This window comes from Neoarius graeffei, chromosome 22 (genome assembly GCF_027579695.1).
Source record: "Neoarius graeffei isolate fNeoGra1 chromosome 22, fNeoGra1.pri, whole genome shotgun sequence".
In the NCBI taxonomy this organism is placed as follows: domain Eukaryota; kingdom Metazoa; phylum Chordata; class Actinopteri; order Siluriformes; family Ariidae; genus Neoarius; species Neoarius graeffei.
The window spans coordinates 42,992,259-43,014,854 of NC_083590.1; the positions used below are offsets into that span (position 1 = coordinate 42,992,259).

Below are 22,596 nucleotides of genomic sequence, written 5' to 3' on the forward strand. Positions count from 1 at the left end.
TTTATTACATATTTTTAATCTTCTGAATTGTCTTACTAAGTCTTGTTCTTATTTATAAATCTTCTTTGGTGACAAAATACAATTTACTTTCATGGCATTTGTTACTATATCCTGCATTTCTTCTTATTGACATCAGAACATTATGTTCTGACTTCTACCGTAAACAGCAATGTAAATAATAACAATGCTCCGATTGATCAGACGCCGATCATGATCGGCCGATATTGCCTAAAAATTGTTTGATCGGAGGACCCTAAAAGCGCCAATCAAAAAATGTCGATTAAACCACGTGACGTAGGCTACTCGCGCGAAGTTTTTTTTTTTTCCGACTGCTCATTGCATGGACTCAGCAGAGTGGAGCTCTTACAAGTGGCAGCATGAGTTCTCCTGTCTGGAAGTTCTTCAAAGTGTCTGACAAAGACATAAAATTTGCAGTTTGCAATGTATGCCATGATGAAATCCCTTGAGGTGGAAGCAACCCTCGAAATTTCAATATCACTAACCTCATTAGGCATCTTCAAACACGCCATTATACAACTGAATATGCCGAGCATGAGAAGCTAAACCAGCCGAAGCCAGCGTTGAGCTCATCCCCATCCCCCAATCAGCCGACTGTGAGTGAGACACTTCAACGACATGAACCATACAGCAGGGATAGTAAGAGGTGGAAAGACATCACATTTAAAATTATGGAATTCATTTGGCTCGACGAACAACCTCTATCCGTTGTGGAGGATACAGGGTTCCGTCGCCTGCTAACCTGTCTTGATCCACGATACGACCCCCCAGGCAGGAAATACCTAACAGACACGTGTCTCCCTCGGTTGTACCAAACAGTGTTTACATACATTGACTCGCTTCTGAAGGATAATATATATTTCAGCTTCACAAGCGATATTTGGAGTGCAGATGCCTGTCCAATGTCCCTGCTAAGCCTAACGGTGTACTTTATTGACTCAGACTTTGTCAGACACTCTGGAGCATGTACAATGTACTGTTCCATCGTGTGGGAACATCCTGGCGGAGTTTTTTAATTGGTTGGCCGAGGTGCCTTTGAAATGTTCCAGCTGGTGTATGCCAATGGAGAATGTTTAAAGTGCCCAACAATGCGTCTCCCTGAGGCTGTGATATCCAATATACTTCGCTGGGACAATATTCCCTCACTCACAGCAAGCTGGAGAGTGTGTGCCATACACGGCAGGCCAGGGAAATCTGCGTCTTTCATTGCTTTTTGCATGTTTTTGGCGTTGTCTGTTAAAATTGAGTGGATTTTTTTCTCTTGAGATCCCCCATGACTGAAACATGCCGCTAAATGATTCCACCAAAGCAGCTGCAGAATATGTCCCTGTGAAATCCTGACTCACAGGGACATATTCTGCAGCTGCTTTGGTGGAATCATTTAGCGGCATGTTTCAGTCATGGGGGATCTCAAGAGAAAAAATCCACTCAATTTTAACAGATAACGCCAAAAACATGCAAAAAGCAATGAAAGACGCAGATTTCCCTGGCCTGCCGTGTATGGCACACACTCTCCAGCTTGCTGTGAGTGAGGGAATATTGTCCCAGCGAAGTATATTGGATATCACAGCCTCAGGGAGACGCATTGTTGGGCACTTTAAACATTCTCCATTGGCATACACCAGCTGGAACATTTCAAAGGCACCTCGGCCAACCAATTAAAAAACTCCGCCAGGATGTTCCCACACGATGGAACAGTACATTGTACATGCTCCAGAGTCTGTTAGAACAAAAACTTGCGCTCGCCTCCTATGCAGCAGAATACAAATTGCCATGCATGTTCACAATCCACCAGTGGAAATTAATTGAAAACACGATCTCCATCCTCACCCCGTTTGAAGAGCTCACACAACAGATCAGCTCATCAACTGCGTCAGCTGCAGATGTGATTCCGTGTATAAGAGCTCTCACCCGTCTCTTGGAGAAGACGGTGGAGTCTGACCATGGCGTGAAAACAGCAAAAACGGTACTACTGGGGGGGCGTCATGGCTCAGGTGGATAAGGTGCCATACCATAAATCCGGGGACCCGGGTTCGATTCCGACCCGAGGTCATTTCCCGATCCCTCCCCGTCTCTTTCCCGCTCATTTCCTGTCTCTACACTGTCCTATCCAATAAAGGTGGAAAAAGCCCCCCCCCCAAAAAAAAACGGTGCTACTGGAAGCTGTCAGAAGACGATTTGCTGACATTGATACACAGAAGCTATATGCAATTGCAACAATGCTTGATCCAAGGTAAGAGAAACTTACTATACCTATCTCTTAGGCCTACTACCTCTTTCTTTTAAATAGGCTAATTATGCTTTACCTATGCCTATATTTGAAGGACAGCTTACAGTACGGGCGGCACGGTGGTGTAGTGGTTAGCGCTGTCGCCTCACAGCAAGAAGGTCCGGGTTCGAGCCCTGTGGCCGGCGAGGGCCTTTCTGTGCGGAGTTTGCATGTTCTCCCCATGTCCACGTGGGTTTCCTCCGGGTGCTCCGGTTTCCCCCACAGTCCAAAGACATGCAGGTTAGGTTAACTGGTGACTCTAAATTGACCGTAGGTGTGAATGTGAGTGCGAATGGTTGTCTGTGTCTATGTGTCAGCCCTGTGATGACCTGGCAACTTGTCCAGGGTGTACCCTGACTTTCGCCCGTAGTCAGCTGGGATAGGCTCCAGCTTGCCTGTGACCCTGGAGAACAGGATAAAGCGGCTAGAGATAATGAGATGAGAATGAGATGAGCTTACAGTAATCTAAAATAAATAAATGTATAATTTATCATATTTAGAAATACTGTATTTTTTTTCAATGCTAACTAACCTGACACAAATGGATGTGTGTGGCCTGCAAGGCATAACAACTGATTTCACATTGTTTTCATTTTTACATCTATTTCAGGTACAAAAACAGATACTTTCCAGAGGCACTCAAACCAACTTTACATGATCTGTTTCGGGACACTGTGGCAGCCCATAGCCACACTAAATTGCCAAGTACAAGCAGTGTGGAGGTACTCAGTTCCAGCGGGTCAACAAATAGCCCACCAGCTTGCTCTTTGCAGGCAATGTTTGCTGAGCTGGTAGAGGAGGATACAGGACACAATCAACAAGAAATCACAATCATCTCGCAGATCAACCACTATCTAGCAGAACCCATAATGCTACGCAGTGGACAGCCACTTGCCTCTTGGCAGGTGAATAAAGGCCGCTTCCCAGCACTTGCACAGGCAGCAAGAGCATATCTTTGTTCACCGTGCACAAGTGTAGATAGTGAGAGACTATTTAGCACAGCTGCAAACGTTATTGATGACAAAAGAAACCGGCTCACCTCAAAAAATGCAAAGATGCTCATAGTAATCAAGAGAAACTTGCCATTTATGATTGGAATCTAAAGGATTTTGTCCTCTGTGGTAGTAAGCCTAGCACATTTTGGTTTTAAACATTTTAATTTAATCAATATATTAAAAAGGCTAAGTTTCCAAGTAGCCTGGGCCTAAATGTGACTAATTGATTGATCCCATCCCAAGTTGATCTAATGTGTGTTGGTAACTATCTGCTTGGCCTTCTTATGTTCTTTATTAATATTATGAAGGATGGCATTGGCATTATTATTTATTTTTTGGATAAACAGTTGGTTGTTCCTCAACATCAGACATTCATAATGATAGCAGAAAAGTTTGCCATAATTTTCAGTGGCCAGTTTTGGTGTTTACATTTTGCTGCCAATTATTTAATTGTATTCAGTGAGAGGCTACAATTTTCAAGTATGCCTTAGTGTAACTTCATCCCATCCCATCCCACTGATCTAATGTGCGTTTAATGTGGGTCTTCCTGACCCCTCTTGTTTTATGTTTCTCTGCCTTATTTGGGAAAGATGGCCTAGAGTAGTCTTAAGTTGTCTAATTTTATATAAGAAAATAAAAGCAGTTGGTGGTTCTTCAAGATCTTGACTGTATTTCTACTGGGTTTTTTTTCCAAGACAGTTAATTCATAGTTTCATTTCTACACATTGTGCACACACTGCTAGATTATATATAAAAGAGATGGAAGATTCAGATTCGCCTGGCATTCTATGATCGGCCGTGATCGGCAATCGGCAGATCATGATTTTGGTGATCGTTGATCGGGCCCAAAAATGGTGATCGGAGCATCACGAGTAAATAAATAAATCGCCTCATTTTATTACGATAAATGTCTAGATTGGATGTGCTATTAACCCTTTCACCCCCCCACCCCCGCCTTCCCACCCCATCCTCATGTAATTTTCTTTTTTCCCCTGTCTCCCTGTCCTGTCTACTCCCCCTCTGTTAATGTGTATGTATGTAAGGACAGGTTGATGGTCAATTTCACTGGTACAGTGATAATAAAGGGTTCATTCATTCATCAATCCTCATTACATGTACAGCAATTTCAGATTACTTTTAACATTGAAAAATATTAAGCTCCTTTAATGAAATGTCACGAGTCTCCAAGACACTCGAGGCCCAAATATGGCCTGAAGCCTTGTTTCATTCAGCCCACATCAACAAGCTAAACTTAATAGGAAATGGCCCAGAGTTCGACCTTTCTTTTCTAAACAACAGAGTAATTCACATAATGTCTGGCAGCATTATTATTGTTGTTTTTATTATATGACCAGATCTGCCAAACATTCTGCATTTTGTGTAGGACCATCACAATTTAACATCAGACCACGCTTGTACAAGTTATCACGCAAAAAATATACCAAAAAAAGCAGTTTTTTTTTCCTCCCCATAAAACAGCAGAGGAGCCAACTGACACCAATCTGGAATGACTTGTGCAGGTGTTCTGAACTCTCTGGGTGTTTTCACACCTCGTCCCCTTTAAAGGAACCAGACTCAGTCCTCTTTAAGTGGACCAAAAAGTGGACCAACAGAAAAAGAACTCAGTTCTTTTTCTGTTCACACTGTGAATTTATTACAAAGAGGACTGGGTTCTCTTTCTGGTCCAGTTAAGCTTTGATGGGGCCTCAGTCCTCTTTCTGTTCACACCAGGTCCTCTAGAGCCCTCAGACCCCCAGTGCATGGAATTCTGGGTAATTTTCTCTTGAATCAAAATGTCTGCTGCCATGCTTGCCCTGCTGTATTCTTTGATCAAAATAGTGCGGATTAAGGAAAATAAATTTATTATATTATATATTTATATTAATATATTTAATAAATTTATTTATTTATTTATAATAGAGTTATATTATTGTGGCCGACTCGTCAGTCAGTAAGTTCAGAGAACTGTAAAGCGGCTGTGGTAAGTTCCAAAAGGAAGTTGAGTTTCCCTGCTACAGTCACGTGACCAACTACGGTAAACGAAGAAGGTTAAACTACAGTGAAAAAGGCGAAGTGAACCCGGTGCGTTTTTTGTTCACAATGTGCAGATTAGGCGAACCGTATTGTTGATTTTTAGCGAACCGTACTGAGACCACCTCCTGAGGTGATCTCAGTTCGGTTCGCTTTAAAGGGGTCTGGGTACGGTTGGAGTGTTCACATACAGTATGCGCAAAAAATGCTGAGTCATCGATCTGAGTTCGGTTAGATGGCTGAAAGGGACCAAGTGTGAAAACACCCTCTGATATTACCCAACACTACCTGAAAGCCACGCCCACTTCCCCCCAATCTCTCTCACACTCCATTTCATTAATGTGAAATAAAATCAATCAGTGTAGGTTCGACTTAGATAACGGACACATTTCACATCAGGGAACCAGATTTATTAGGGATGCCACTGAAACATTTTGATCAAAAACGGCTCTGGGGGAAGAAAGCCCTACAATGAAGTATCAGGTCTAACACTTTACAAATAATAACAGCAGTGATGATTAGCAAGTGACTGAATACACTGGGGTTTTTTTTGGTTTTGCTTTTTTGCTGCCCTGCTCTGTCACTGCAGATGTGTTCAAAACACTGAGCACAATGAAGGTCCATTACATATAGTCCACAGGGACGCAAGACAACGGATTTGTAACAAGGACCTTACTGAAAATAAGCGGTTGTGTGTGTTTAATTGCTTGCTGCAGAGTTGTTTAAAATTCATTATCAAGCTAAGTTTTTGTGACTGCAGCTACTGACAAACAGCATGACTATTGTTACACTTTTCTGTCCCTTGTTTTCTAGTTCTAATTATTAAAATCACTTTTCACAATGTTTAAAGTGGAAAAATTAATAATATTGCACATGCTTAGTATTTACTAAAGAATGCCATGTGTGGCCTAGCTTATTTTTTTAAAAAATCATCCCCGTCTATCCTTCTGTTACTTACTTTGAATTTTGAGACAAAAAGTGTGAATACCAAGTTAAAGCTATTCTATCTATTTATTCTATCTATTTATCAAGCTGAACCATTTGGATCTGTCATGAAAGAGAGGCCAATTTAAATGTTTTTCCACACACAACCAGAAGGATAAAGCAATAGTAACTCCTCCATCTCCACCGTGTTGCTCTATTCTTTTGTTCTGCTGCATCTCAAGAGTTAATTATTTAAAATTACAAGGAAAAAGTTGTTGAACATCTTTAAACTCAGTTTTGTATGTAAAATGAAAAGTGAAGTATGAACCAAAGACTGAAATATACTGAATTGCTGAATCAGCATCTGAAATGTTTTTTCCAAGCTCAGCTGAACAAAATTAGGGTTTCTAAAATAAGTATTCCTTGCATGCAAGATGATCACAGACATTTATAAAAGAGGAGCACAAAAACAGTTTTAAGTCAGCAAACTGAGGTACCTGGTGGTTGTGGCATGGAACCGTGCAGCATGTCCCCTCAGCGCTTTGGCTGGCTGTGCTGGGGAAGTGGCCAGCTGATAATTGTCACCTCCAATGACCAGTGAAGAGCATAAAGGAGTGCTGTTCGCCCTTCTCCTGCCACAGGGAGCTGAAGAGCAACACTTCTGTTGCCGCTTCTGTTGCTGTTATGGCTTGTACTTTCACTCTTGCGCTTCAGGATCAAGGTGAAAGGAGGATGATCGAGTTTCCCATTGCTCAGCTGATTGAAAATGACTGCATTTTGTTTGGGCATGACCAGCTTGGTGTCAAATTGCGGCCTCATACTTAACTCCATGTTGGACAGAGAAGACTGGAAAATCTCCGACTCGTACAAACGTCGTCTCTTCCCAGCTTTGGCTTTCCATGCTTCCTCCAACCCAGTCCTGCAGCCATCATGGTCCTCCACACTGTCATCTTCCAAAAGCACAGTGTGGGCTGATTTGCGTCGACTCTTGGATGATGGTGGGATGAACTTCACAGTCTCTCAACCATCAGAAAGAGAAGGAGGAGTTGAAGGTGGCACCAAAGTTTGAAATGAAGGCGTGTCGGCTGAATTTAAGCCAGTGGTTTTGTCATTCTTCTTGAAGGTCCAGCAACTGCCATTGATCTTACTAAGGCTGCCAATGGTTGAGATGGTTGAGAGAATGACTGTGGCTTTGTTGATGGACAACTTAGAAATGTCAAGGCCAGGCTCTTGTTTGCAGTCCAGGCTTGTTCTGATCCGGTTATTGATATTGGACGAGAAAGAGCTTGCCTTTGGGACAGTTATGGCATCAAATTCCTGTGGACTGACCCTGACCTTCTGGAAAAGGAAGTAGAACTCTGGGCTCCCTTGCACTGTTTGGCCACCAAAGGTCAGCGTATCACCATCAAATATCTCCAACAAGACACCTGACTGGATACGAACATCATTCACCCACGTACCTATTAACAGATGTTAAAAAAAAAAAAGTTAGTGACGCTGCAGTCACCAGTAATGATCTGCACCTTCATATAAAAACACTGATGTTACGGAAAATAATTTTTAACTTGGGGCACAAAAATTTGTTTAACCTATATCAGCAATTTGGATATCTGGAATACGCTGAAATGACAGTTTGGAAAAACGGGGCGGGGCACAACACACCCCACTGACTACTTTAACACTAACCATAGCTGCTCCGGTCCCTCACTTGGACCTTCCAGCTCTCCTCTCCTGCAGTGTCAGTCTGTTTTTCAGCATGCAGCTCAGCATGTACATGTGAAACAGTTGCTGAGTCCAGGGTAATGTCGCACAACTCTGCCAGCCTACCCAATCTGAACACAGAGTGCACAAGTGCTGGCCGAAAAGTGTACAGGTCATGAGCAGAGTCTGATACAGCATTGCCATGGCTGTTTACAATACTCGATGATCCAATTCTCAACAGCTGGAAACAGGGCTGGATTCCAGGGAACATGTTGGCATGCCCACAAGGGAAAACAGCCAAAATGACACCCACTTTTAGATAACTTACATAGAACTGCAGCTTGCAGGATTACAACCCACCATTGTAGATTGTCTTTAATCATTCAATAGATTAAATCCTGTGTAAATTAGGAAAAGGTTTACACCAGCATCATATAAAAAAGTGTTCGTGCAAACAGCTGGATGTATGATGGTGAGGTCACAGTCAGATGGTCTTCATCCTAGGAAGAAATAAAGACATCCATACATCACTTAAACAGAAATATGAGTATTTATTGCAACGGAAAATAAAACATCAGCTCACTTAGTAATATGCAGTATATCATGAACATTAACACGTGAACAAAAAGTTATAATTTATTTTTTTTTTATCCTTTAACTCTTCATGGTGTAAAGCCCTTTACTGGTCAGCTGTGACTTAGCTTCTGCAGCTACTGCTCTCTTATTGTTTAGCATCAAGTCTTAACTGTCAAGCTAGCAGAGCTGTCCAAACGTCAATGACCTTGAAAATGATGTCTAAATACAAGTCAAATTATACTATGCATTTTTTTCTTTCTTTTTTAAGTATTTAGGGCCCGAGCACCGTTCGGTGCAAAGATCCTATTGTTTTCGAAGGAAAACAAACAATAGGGTCGAGCACCGTTCGGTGCAAGACCCTATTGTTTTTCGAAGGATTATTATTATTATGCCACGTTTGGCTTTATTTGAGGCATTTCCCATGAACGAAAACTCATGAAATTTGATACACACATCAGTCATTGTCATCGCTACTCAGCCACAGACTTTTGGCCCCGGGCATGGCCCAGGGACTTCATAGCGCCCCTTTTTCCATTTCCCATTGAAATGAATGGGTAGAACTTTGGAATGATGATGTCATAAAGCCATTTGGAGTGAAATTACACATGGTCATTTTTAACGTACTCCTCCTAGACGGTTCATCAAATTCATGTCAAACTTGGCAAACATGATGCCAAGATATTGCTGAAGTTGACTTGCTAAGGGATTTTTGATATGTTGTAATATGTTGAAATATTATAACACATAACAAGGCTCGACATTAGCACTTGCCCGATGACCTGGCGGTGTTTTTTACTTCTTTCGGGCCAGTTCGGGCCACTAAATTTGGTCAAACAATGGCCCGGGCGGGCCAGTACATTTTCAATACAAATTAAATTTTATTACTCATATTTTACCCAGAATTGTGAATAAATTGTTCGTAAAATGCACCTTTTCTATACAAGGTCCGTCATCTTTGTTTTCGTCACGCTCCGCTCCACGGCAGGAGCGTGCCGTCTTCGTGCATCTTCGGAGATGTTCAGCACTGTTCGGAACCTCTGTTTGGAAGCGTCACTTTGGCGGGAAAATAGCATCTTGTAGACGAAGACGGTTGCGGCAAGGAGACCATCAGAATGGTGAAATTCAAATATGTTCAAACTCCACGCTCCCCAACCTGGCCAAAGGCCAGGTAAACAGTTTGCCAAGGGGATTGGGGCAAAGAGAAAGCTGCCAGATGAAGAAATGAAGGAGAGGAAGGCAGAGTATGAGAGAAAGTTCGTACCCTCATGGACACACAGATGGCCATGGCTGCACCATGACGCCAAGACAAACACCGTATGGTGTTCAATCTGCAGGAAATATCTTGATGTCGCTGACAAGTGAGTATTTACGCCTGGTCCTGGTAGACATCTGGTATGATTTCATGCACCAGTTTAAAAGTTATTACAAGTTTGCTAGAAAAAGCCATGTTTTTTAGTTTTTGTGAGCAGAGGTGAGGAATATGTCTCAAAAATATATTTTTTTAATTGAAATGTTGTGGAATAACAAGAAAATTCAATGACGTGCTACGTAAAAGTTATTACAAGTTTGCAAGAAAATAGCCTTTTTTTTTTAGTTTTTGTGAACAGAGGTGAGGAATATGAGGGCGGCACGGTGGTGTAGTGGTTAGCGCTGTCGCCTCACAGCAAGAAGGTCCTGGGTTCGAACCCCGGGTCCGGCGAGGGCCTTTCTGTGTGGAGTTTGCATGTTCTCCCCGTGTCCGCGTGGGTTTCCCCCGGGTGCTCCGGTTTCCCCCACAGTCCCAGTCACAGTCACATGCAGGTTAGGTTAACTGGTGACTCTAAATTGACCGTAGGTGTGAATGTGAGTGTGAATGGTTGTCTGTGTCTATGTGTCAGCCCTGTGATGACCTGGCGACTTGTCCAGGGTGTACCCCGCCTTTCGCCCGTAGTCAGCTGGGATAGGCTCCAGCTTGCCTGCGACCCTGTAGAAGGATAAAGCGGCTAGAGATAATGAGATGAGATGAGAGGTGAGGAATATGTGTGAAAAAATACAAATATCTCTAGTATTTGGTAGATTCTAGTCATTTTGTTACCCCAATAGCAGTAGGTTGGCATGTTATTTATTTCATATTCAGCCTTTTCAGGTAATCCACAGACTGCTGATCAAAATATTTTTCTTTCAGATTCGGGTTATTTCAGTGGCTGTTCAAAAGGTGAAAACAACTGGAGGGAGTTCAAAAAAAGATAAAACAAGATCTGTATTACTTTTTACGTCATTGGATTTTTAATCTTTTCAGAAGCTCAATACTGTACAAGGGCCAGCTAGCGGAGCGATGCACTGGGTTTGATCCCCATCAGAAGAGTTTGTCACACAAGATGTGTGAACAGAGACTCTTATGGTTGCATAACTGTATCCAATTCATAAAAAGTTCAATGTTTTATTCAAATATTAAATCTCTATTTCTGTTTTGTTGGCCATGACCATGTCACATTACCACTGCACCTAACATTGCACTTTAATTTTTTAAAATTCTATTTACAGATGCCATGATTACACACGTACAGTCATGTCTTGGGGACATTTATTCAGGCAGCATAATCTTGAAATTTAGAGCACCTGATTACAGCTTGTGGCCAAAGGTTGAGGATAAGAAAGCGTATGCTCTGCATGGGAAAGAGGATATTATGGACCTCTGCTACCACTACCAGAAACTGCTAGACTCCGAGGGAACAGATGTAGAGTCAGTTCTTGGGGAATACCGTTTATACAAGGCATTCTGCCATAACAGGAAAGTGCCCCTTAGGGAAACACTCCTAGAAATTCTACAGAGAGATGAGTCTTTGTTTAATAGAAAAAATTAAATATATATTTCGAAATATATCCTTCATTGGAGGTGCTGTATTTATAACTGTTTATTCATTTTGTTCTTAATTGACAATTTGATCTGGCAACGTATACCCCTTTGTACTGAAAATGTTCATTTGTTCGTTCATTCATTCATTCATTGAAGTTTCAACTAACTAATACAAACATTATTGATAGACTTGTCTTTATTTTCATTTTTAGCTGATCTGAAGAAGTTTGCAGGTCTGGGTATACTTGCAGAAATATACCTAGTGATGGCAGTGAGTACTGCAGTCTGTGAGAGGGGATTTTCGTGCATGAAACGAGTGAAGACTGATCGGCGTTCATCTCTGACCACAGTCCAACTGAATCGCCTCCTGTATTTAACCCTGGAAAGCCCTAGTCTTGACCAGTTTGAAGTCCACTCTGCTGTTACCAGGTGGTGGAATTCTGGTCAGCGTTCTAGACATCCTGGTTTCACTGTCTGGGAAGGCCGCCAGTCTCAGCCGACCGAGGAGGAACTAGAACAAGAGCTGGAGGAGGTTGAGCGCCAGATCGAGGAGAGAAGGGCTGAGTTTACCAAAGTCTCAGATGACCATCGAGACACACTTAGTGACACCATGGCAGCAGGATGTGCACGCATTTTAGATGAGAGTGTGGAAGAGGAAAGCTATAGAGATCTTGCAGTCACATGACCAGAAAGTACACAACCCCCATCTTGTCGGTCAAAAACACTGCTGAATACTGCTGCACTCGTGTACAGAATGGATCAATTTCAACCGACGGACTACACGGCTCATTTTTCTAATGAACAGATAACTAGATATATGTCTAAAATAAACGATCTACAGATTTGTGACCCTTATGGCTTACCGGACGGAGTTTTCACGACCGGATTTTGAACTGCCAGCCGAATACCCCGACGTGTATGATTACCTCATCAACTTTCCCTCGCTGTTCAGTGGTGAAGCACTGCGTGCTTATAAATCTCTGGACAGTTATCTTTACAGAAATTCAGGATTTGTCAGCGACTCAGATGTGGCATTTTGTAAACAAGAAAATAACAATCCTCATTGGATGGGTAAGTCACTTAAGTATTGAGTATAGCACTGACCAGCCGATTATAGAATAGAATAAGGTAATTCCAAATCGTCCGTCTTGTTTACATGGATCTGGCGTTGGAGAGGTAGAGGCTTGGCAGTGGAGGTTTGAGTAGCTGTTTTCTGAGCTTAGTCAACAGGCCGGCTCTGCCTGTAGCCTCGCTTTTGCTTCCTCTCCCGACGACACCTCCTTCGCTTTGCTTCCGATAACAATCCACGGAGACCCCGCTGGTCTCGCCCGGAATGTTTTTTTTTTTTTTCTCGTCCGGAATGTTGTGCATGAGATGGAAATCGCTACAAACCGTCATTTTCTGCTGGAAACCAATGTCCAGTAAGTCCATACGGTTGTAGTGGATATTGAAGTCCGGTAAAGACGAACAACACGCAAAAATACACACAAAAAACGTGCACAGGTAGGGAGAGCTTGTAGCCGCAGCCATTGTAGTAGAATTGTATATAGTAGGGTTTTCCAGAAGAAAAGGTAGAAGTAAAAGCAGAAGTAGAACCAGAAGTAGAAGGAGGAATATGGCGTTTGACCGACACGATGGCGTCTGTCACAATCTGGATCGGCTGTGACGTCACATGCAAGTGCTCCATTGCACTAAACTATAAACCTTAAATTGACTTTATTGCTATTTCAATGCAGTGCACATTTTCAGAAGTAAAAACATTTTATATATTTATTTCAATTTTATTTGACTGTTTTTGAGTCCATTGCTGGTAATTTGGACTGAGTTACTGTCTTTTGTCAGTATTGTTTTCAGGTACAAAATCAAAATATACACTACCGTTCAAAAGTTTGGGGTCACCCAGACAATTTTGTGTTTTCCATGAAAAGTCACACTTTTATTTCCCACCATAAGTTGTAAAATGAATAGAAAATATAGTCAAGACATTTTTCTGGCCATTTTGAGCATTTAATCGACCCCACAAATGTGATGCTCCAGAAACTCAATCTGCTCAAAGGAAGGTCAGTTTTATAGCTTCTCTAAAGAGCTGAACTGTTTTCAGCTGTGCTAACATGATTGTACAAGGGTTTTCTAATCATCCATTAGCCTTCTGAGGCAATGAGCAAACACATTGTACCATTAGAACACTGGAGTGATAGTTGCTGGAAATGGGCCTCTACACACCTATGTAGATATTGCACCAAAAACCAGACATTTAGTAGAATTTAACTAGAATAGTCATTTACCACATTAGCAATGTATAGAGTGTATTTCTGATTAGTTTAAAGTGATCTTCATTGAAAAGAACTGTGCTTTTCTTTCAAAAATAAGGAAATTTCAAAGTGACTCCAAACTTTTGAACGGTAGTGTAAATTGTGATAATCTTGATAAGGCTCTTTTTAATTTTAGGGGGCGGTCATTATTTATGGGGGGGGTTCATGAAAAAGTGACACTACTTGATGGGGGGGGGGGGGGGGGGGGTGTCATGAAAATGTGACCCTACTTTGTATGGAGATGAGGAGATTATTGCCTCCTACAATGATGTGGCTTGGGGATATTCTGCAAAAATTTTCAGCCTCGCTGTGCTCGGCAACAACATATACCCCAACACTCTACTTTTCTAGCCAAAAATCAATGATCATAGTGTATTATGAACTGTATGAAATGTGGTGGCCCAAATGCGGGTACCACACGCATTCGGGCCACCACATTTTCCATTTGGGCCAGTAACTTTTCAATTCCACTGGCCCAATGGGCCACCAGTGGTAAATGCTTAATGTCTAAGCCTGTATAATATGCCAAGATATTGCTAAATGTTGAACTTGATATCTTGTAATATGATTCTGATACTCTTTAGCCGTCATGGGCCTGTCTGGTATAGCACCACCAACTGGCCAAGGAAAGAATAGGGTTTTGAATATGTGTCTTGACACATGATGAATTTTAACATGCTCCTCCGAGACAGTTCATGAGATTCATGTGAAATTTGTTATACGTGATGCCAAGATGTCGCTGATATTAAATTGCGAGGGGATTACTAATATCTTGTAATATGTTGAAATGGGAGGCGGCACGGTGGTGTAGTGGTTAGCACTGTCGCCTCACAGCAAGAGGGTCTGGGTTCGAGCCCCGTGGCCGGCGAGGGCCTTTCTGTGCGGAGTTTGCATGTTCTCCCCGTGTCCGCATGGGTTTCCTCCGGGTGCTCCGGTTTCCCCCACGGTCCAAAGACATGCAGGTTAGGTTAACTGGTGACTCTAAATTGACCGTAGGTGTGAATGGTTGTCTGTGTCTATGTGTCAGCCCTGTGATGACCTGGCGACTTGTCTAGGGTGTACCCCGCCTTTCACCCGTAGTCCGCTGGGATAGGCTCCAGCTTGCCTGCGACCCTGTAGAACAGGATGAAGCGGCTAGAGATAATGAGATGTTGAAATGGCCTTATGATTTTAATATCTTGCCACATGTTTATGAAACATGTCAGAAAGCCACAGGGCACTGACTATGTTCGGACACTTCTTACTTCAATAGATATTATGATTATTATGATAACCTGACACCCAATGGGTCTGCCTGTTATAGCGCCGCCACCTGGCCAAGCAGGAAATGTGCCAGAAATTGGTAACGCCTTAACTGATTGATCTGACACTTTACAAAACATTGTGTATTATAATTGTGATGAGGGCGGCACGGTGGTGTAGTGGTTAGCGCTGTCGCCTCACAGCAAGAAGGTCCGGGTTCGAGCCCCGTGGCCGGCAAGGGCCTTTCTGTGTAGAGTTTGCATGTTCTCCCCGTGTCCGCGTGGGTTTCCTCCGGGTGCTCCGGTTTCCCCCACAGTCCAAAGACATGCAGGTTAGGTTAACTGGCGACTCTAAATTGACTGTAGGCGTGAATAGACATGTGTCAGCCCTGTGATGACCTGGCGACTTGTCCAGGGTGTACCCCGCCTTTCGCCCGTAGTCAGCTGGGATAGGCTCCAGCTTGCCTGCGACCCTGTAGAAGGATAAAGCGGCTAGAGATAATGAGATGAGATAATTGTGATGGTATTCACGTGTAATTCAGATGCCTAGCACAGCGCCACCATCTGGCCAAGCAGGAAATGTGCCAGAAATTGGCAATGCCTTAACTGATTGATCTGACACTTTACAAAATATTGCGTATTATGATTGTGATGATATTCATGTGTAATTCAGATGCCTTGCACAGCACCACCATCTGGCCAAGCAGGAAATGGGGAAAAAATGTTCAATTTATTGATGGATTGATCTGAAACTTTACAAAATATTGGATCTCATGAGTCTGATGATATAACATATACAATTCTGTGCACACTCATATGTATATTTATGCATACACACACACACACACACACACACACACACACACACACAAGTATGCACTCATGCACACGCAACATCTATGAGCACACTCTTTCACACACACACTTTCTCTCTCTCCCCCCCTCCCTCTGACAAACAGAGACACACACACACACACAATAATAGTGGAGCTCCAGCGGAGCACCATACCTAAGAAAAAATGGTAAAACCATCGAGTCGATTTTTTGCGGTTTGTCCGTGTACCACCAGCCATACACACCGCCTACTGGTCAGTGTTAGTAATTACCAGCCATACACACCGCCTAGTGGCCAGCGCTAGTAATTACCAGTCATACACACCGCCTAGTGGCCAGTGCTAGTAATTACCAATCATACACACCGCCTAGTGGCCAGTGCTAGTAATTACTGCCATACACACCGCCTAGTGGCCAGTGCTAGTAATTACTGCCATACACACCGCCTAGTGGCCAGTGCTAGTAATTACCAATCATACACACCGCCTAGTGGCCAGTGCTAGTAATTACTGCCATACACCACCTAGTGGCCAGTGCTAGTAATTACCAATCATACACACCGCCTAGTGGCCAGTGCTAGTAATTACCAATCATACACACCGCCTACTGGCCAGTGCTAGTAATTACCAGTCATACACACCGCCTAGTGGCCAGTGCTAGTAATTACCAGTCATACCCACCGCCTAGTGGCCAGTGCTAATAATTACCAGTCATACACACCGCCTAGTGGCCAGTAATTACCAGTCATACACACCGCCTAGTGGCCAGTAATTACCAGTCATACACACCGCCTAGTGGCCAGTAATTACCAGTCATACACACCGCCTAGTGGCCAGTGTTAGTAATTACCAGTCATACACACCGCCTAGTGGCCAGTGCTAGTAATTACAGCCATACCCACCGCCTAGTGGCCAGTGTTAGTAATTACCAATCATACCCACCGCCTAGTGGCCAGTGCTAGTAATTACCAATCATACCCACCGCCTAGTGGCCAGTGCTAGTAATTACCAGTCATACACACCTAGTGCGTATGACTAATTACTAGTCATACACAGTGCGAACCAGGAAAGAAATAAAACAAAAAAGAGACTGGCTAGGATATAAGATTCTACAACCCAGAAACAGACAGGAGCTCTGCTTTTAGGCAGTGCCTAAATCTATATATTAGTGACCTGCCATCATTGTGCATTTTGTTGCAGACATATGAAAACTCTGCATGTACACACACACACAGGAAAGCTAAGATGACTTAAGATTACAACGCGAGATAGAGATAAGGAGGAGACATGTAGTTTTGTACATATATAAAATGTACATTTTCACACCACGGAAACACACACATAGTCTTTATCTCTCATCCGTCAAGCAGTCATGGCATTTGCAACATGCACGACCTTTGAACATTTGATGATGACGTGACTTTTGTTGGGTGGCGGAATGTCCTGGGTTGCGGTCCGGAACCACACGTGCGAGGGCCCGTCAAGGCCGCTTGCAGCTTTAATTGTATTATTGAGTTTTATAAATCAGAGACACGGTGCGCGTGCAGTTTTAACGCCAGCGAGTAAACAGGAAATGGCGATGGGAAGACGCTAAACACGGCTGAACTCCCGGCTCAAGTCCACAAAAACTTAAAATAAAGTGCCTAAAAGTCATTTAAACTCCTGTTTCAGCTGAGCATTAGGGCAATAAACCATTGTAAAAATAAATAAAATAAAATAAACATGACATACTCAAAATATTACGCCGGATTACTACAAACCTGAACATTATGCCTCTTATTGTTTCCTCCTTACTACATTTTTTAGCGATTTCCTCCCAGGAAGTGCTTTGAAATTTGGCGCGCCGGTTTCCTTGCGCGAAATTTAACGCCACTTCCGCTCTAGCTGCAGCATTAGTAAAGCATCTGATTCAGTCCTTAGGAGAGTGGTTTCAGTATTTTTGTCATTAGTAAGACACTCGATAGTGTTCAAGGGTCTGTTCGAAACACACATGAAACAGAAAGACTTCGAGTCGTATCTGAATTGTTTGCCAAGTTCCCTCTGTCGCTCCAGAACCAAAAGTCCAGGGGGCGGAGTCATGTATCATCCAGCACCTCCCACACGGGCGGAGTCGAACCATTGGACTGACCTCTAAAGCGGGAATTCTGAGCTCGGGATTTTCGACTTCCGTGCATTCGAGGTACAAAGTGGGAAAAACAAACAGACGCCTGCATATTAATTTTATTAGCAACGCAACAAATTAACAATCGTTGTATTTACCTCAGAACAGTGAAGTGTAGAGTCAGTGTTACAGATTTAACAAGTCAACATGTCCATGCTGATTGATCAAAAGCTAATACTTGTGTATATACAGTAGAACTAATTTAAAGTGAAGTGTAGCTGTGTTTACTGCTGACGCTATGAGCCGCCATGTTGATTTAACGTCAGAGGAGCCATTGGTTGAAAAATGGAACCCATGTTCAAGGGGAGTTTCCCATTGGTTGAAAAATGGAACCCATGTTCAAGGGGAGTTTCCCTTCCCTTTTTCTGGTTTCTGGGGAATTAGAAGTTACCTCTAGTCAAACTCAGCAAGAGTATTCCAACCTTCAAGTCCTATCAGAAAATATCATAGCTACTGAAATTTTGTAATACACAATCGTAATAACTCAATCTAAACTCATACAAACAAACTTCCAAGGAGGATTAGTTTTTTTTTAAAAGACCAAATCACTAATTTCCATAGAAACCATAATAATAAAGGCAGTGTCTACTGTCTGTGGCTTATCTCTGAATACAAATGATTGTAAAAATGAATAAAACCATTAGATATTATGATTTTAAACAATGCTGATGTTAATAACCTAAATCTTAAGCCTGTCATTGACAAAGAACAAATGCGATTAATCTGTGGCTGGTGAGACCTCACTTTCAAGTTAAGGACATTGCTTAATAAAACTGAAGGAATTTCTAGATTGAACTTTGGCTAGCCCATGCCATCAGATTAATTTAGTTTATTTTAAGCCATTCCGAGCTGTACATGATCATCTGCTTCAGCATCACCCAATTGCATTTGAGCCTCACATCATGGACACTGTCCTTCAGGATTTTCTGCTTTAGAGCTGTACGTTAACTTTTTGTACATAGCACTAGTACTACAGAGTTTGATCATTTTGTAGCACAGGCCACAAAATAGGGCGGCACGGTGGTGTAGTGGTTAGCGCTGTCGCCTCACAGCAAGAAGGTCCTGGGTTCGAGCCCCGGGGCCGGCGAGGGCCTTTCTGTGTGGAGTTTGCATGTTCTCCCCGTGTCCGCGTGGGTTTCCTCCGGGTGCTCCGGTTTCCCCCACAGTCCAAAGACATGCAGGTTAGGTTAACTGGTGACTCTAAATTGACCATAGGTGTGAATGTGAGTGTGAATGGTTGTCTGTGTCTATGTGTCAGCCCTGTGATGACCTGGCGACTTGTCCAGGGTGTACCCCGCCTTTCGCCCGTAGTCAGCTGGGATAGGCTCCAGCTTGCCTGCGACCCTGTAGAAGGATAAAGCGGCTAGAGATAATGAGAATGAGAATGAGGCCACAAAATTGTAGTAAGTATGAAACATCTCTTACCATCTCTAAAACCAACCACAAGTAGTGCAGTTGATCATTTAAACAGGTATGTGACTGGCAAAGGACATGAACGTTGCATACAGGGCACATGAAAAATCCAAACTTTAAAAGAAATGTATCCAGAGATATCTGTACATTTTTCTCTTTCATTTTGCCCTGAAGTCGGCACGGTGGTGTAGTGGTTAGCGCTGTCGCCTCACAGCAAGAAGGTCCTGGGTTCGAGCCCCGGGGCCGGCGAGGGCCTTTCTGTGTGGAGTTTGCATGTTTTCCCCGTGTCCGCGTGGGTTTCCTCCGGGTGCTCCGGTTTCCCCCACAGTCCAAAGACATGCAGGTTAGGTTAACTGGTGACTCTGTGACTGGTGTGAATGTGAGTGTGAATGGTTGTCTGTGTCTATGTGTCAGCCCTGTGATGACCTGGCGACTTGTCCAGGGTGTACCCCGCCTTTCGCCCGTAGTCAGCTGGGATAGGCTCCAGCTTGCCTGCGACCCTGTAGAAGGATAAAGCGGCTAGAGATAATGAGATGAGATTTTGCCCTGAAGTTCATTTAGCAGTTGTTCTTGAGTTTCTTCCTTGCAGGCTTGCCCTGGGCATTTGCTTTAGCACTTGAACATATCACACTAATTTACTCATCTAGGTAGCGGTGCTGGAAAGTTACTTGGAAAACTGCTACATTAAATGAAGCTTCACTTAAAATAAACATGGCAAAAGTAGTTTACTACATCAGAGGCTATTTTTAAAATATTGTGTCCTGAACCAACTTCATGCAAAGTCAGTGCTATCTCAGGTGATCAATATAACCACAGGTAATGATGTTCAGTTTAAATGTTTATTAAAACAATAAACCCATGATCATTTCTCTCATTGCTTGAAAACAAACCAACCAAAAACAAATAAATATAGCTGCAAGCAGTGATGAGGGGCCCTCGCACCTCCACCACATGTATTAATCATACAATGCACATGCATCTGAGATGTGAGAGAAAAATCTGGGTATCTGAAATGTGTGCCACCAGTGATGAGTTTTTAGGCAATGGAGTCATCATTGTCCAGGTTCAAATGGTGGTGCTATACCAGAGGGTCACATTGGGCATGTGGATATCATCAGAACTATCATATCCTATAACCTGTGAAGTTCGAACCATATCAGGCAACGCATGGTTAATTTATGACACACCTCCTGTTTGCGTGGCGTAACATGTAAATTTATTGTTTCACCATTTCACCAGCTTGTAAGTTGTCGCAAATCCCTTCGCAATTCAAAGTGAGCAACATCTTGAAATCACATACACCAAATATGGCATGAATCCAACAAACCACCTAGGAGGAGTATGTTAAAATGTAACGTCAAAACGTACAAAACCAAAAATCTCACTTCCTGTTGAGTATGGCTGATGCAATGTATATTGCAATTTTGTTTGTCGAGGGGCACCCTGCACACCTACTAAATTTGACATGGATAGGTGAAACTCTATACAAGGCAGGAAGCTCTGACATATGGGGATGCTATGGAGTCCCCCGGACACACCTGGGGTCAAGCCCCTATCACTGAGTAGCAGTGTGCCTGACTGACGTGTGTCCCAAATTTCATGAGTTTTCACCCATGGAAACCACCTCAAAAATGGCAAAAAGTATTGAAGAAAAAGAATAACAAATATAGCCACAAGCAGCAACGAGGGGCCCCTCGCACCTCTGGTTCCACGACCCATCACACGTTTTCATCGTACAATGCACACGTATCCAAGATGTGAGACAAAAGCCTGGGTACCTGATGTGTGCGCCATGAGTGATGAGTTTTTAAGCAATGGAGTTATGATGGTGCTATACCATAGGGTCACTTTGGGCATGTGAATATCAGAACCATTATATCTTATAACCTGTAAAGTTTGAGCCATATCAGGCAATGCATGGTGAATTTATGACACACTTCCTGTTTGTGTGACATAACAAATTTATTGTTTTGCCATTTCAACATCTTGCAAGATATCGCACATCCCTTCACAATTCAAAAGTCAGCAACATCTTAAAATCACATATAACAAATATGGCATGAATCCAACACACCACCTCAGAGGAGCACATCAAAATGTAACGTCAAAACACACAAAACCAAAAATAGCACTTCCTGTTGAGGATGGCTAATAGGCAAGGCAAGCTTATTTATATAGCGCATTTCATACACAGTGGCAGTTTAATGTGCTTTACAGAGGTAAAAGCAAAACAGTAAACACTAGAAAATAAAATTACATAAAATAAAGGGGGAAGAAGAGAGAAAGTTCAGTAAAAACAGCAGAATAAAATGGAATAAAAGTTAAGTAAAGTTTAAACATGCAAAGACTGTAAAAGTTAAGTAAAGTTTAAAACATGTAAAGATGATGACATTTATCAGTTAGCAGAAAGCATCTGAAAACAGCTTGGTCTTTAATCTAGATTTGAAGCTGCCAACAGCAGGAGCATTTTTGATGTCCTCTGGCAGTTGGTTCCATAGCTGTACTGCATAGTAGCTAAAAGCTGCTTCACCACACTTTGTTTTAACAACAGGTTTTTACCAGTAAATTTTGCTGCTGCGATCTGGTAGATCTGATTGGGTTAGGCCGCTGCAACATATCAGAGAGGTAATTGGGCCCTGTACCATTTAGAGATTTGTACACCAGCAGCAATGCTTTAAAGTCAATTCTGTAGCTTACTGGAAGCCAGTGAAGGGACCTTAGAATTGGAGTAATGTGCTCTGTTCTTTTTGTTCGTGTGAGAACCCTAGCCGCTGCATTTTGAACCAGCTGAAGTCGTTTGATGGTCTTTTTTGGCAGGCCTGTGAAAAGGCCATTGCAGTAATCAACCCTACTAGAGATAAAGGCATGTATACGTTTTTCCAGATGATTTTTTGACATAAGTCCTCTTAGTTTGGAAATGTTTTTTAGGTGATAAAATGCCGATTTAGTGATTGCTTTCATGTGACTGTCAAAGTTTAGCTCGCTGTCAATGAAAACACCAAGATTTTTAACCATATCTTTTGTTTTAATCCCCTTTGTGTCAAGAATAGTGGTAATCCTGAGCCTTTCATCTTTTTTCCCAAATAGAATTACTTCTGTTTTATCTGTGTTCAGCTGAAGAAAATTTTGTGACATCCAGTTGTTGATTTGGTCGATACACTGGAAACATTCAAGGGGGGCATAATCATTAGGTAATAGAGCAAAATAAATTTGGGTGTCATCTGCATAGCAGTGATACAAAATTGAGTTGTTCTTGATAATTTGTCCAAGTGGGAGCATATAAAGG

General features: G+C 42.6%; 1 protein-coding gene across 1 annotated transcript; it reads right to left on the reverse strand.

Annotated features, from left to right (window-relative positions):
* Positions 1-1,689: 1,689 nt before the first annotated feature.
* LOC132870884 (transcription factor 19-like protein) lies at positions 1,690-9,488 on the reverse strand. Its single transcript, XM_060904820.1, is given in 3 exon segments — positions 1,690-7,697; positions 7,924-8,438; positions 9,445-9,488. Coding segments are annotated over 2 exon segments (1,212 nt in total). The 5' UTR covers positions 8,210-8,438; positions 9,445-9,488; the 3' UTR covers positions 1,690-6,771.
* Between the last annotated feature and the right edge of the window lie 13,108 nt (positions 9,489-22,596).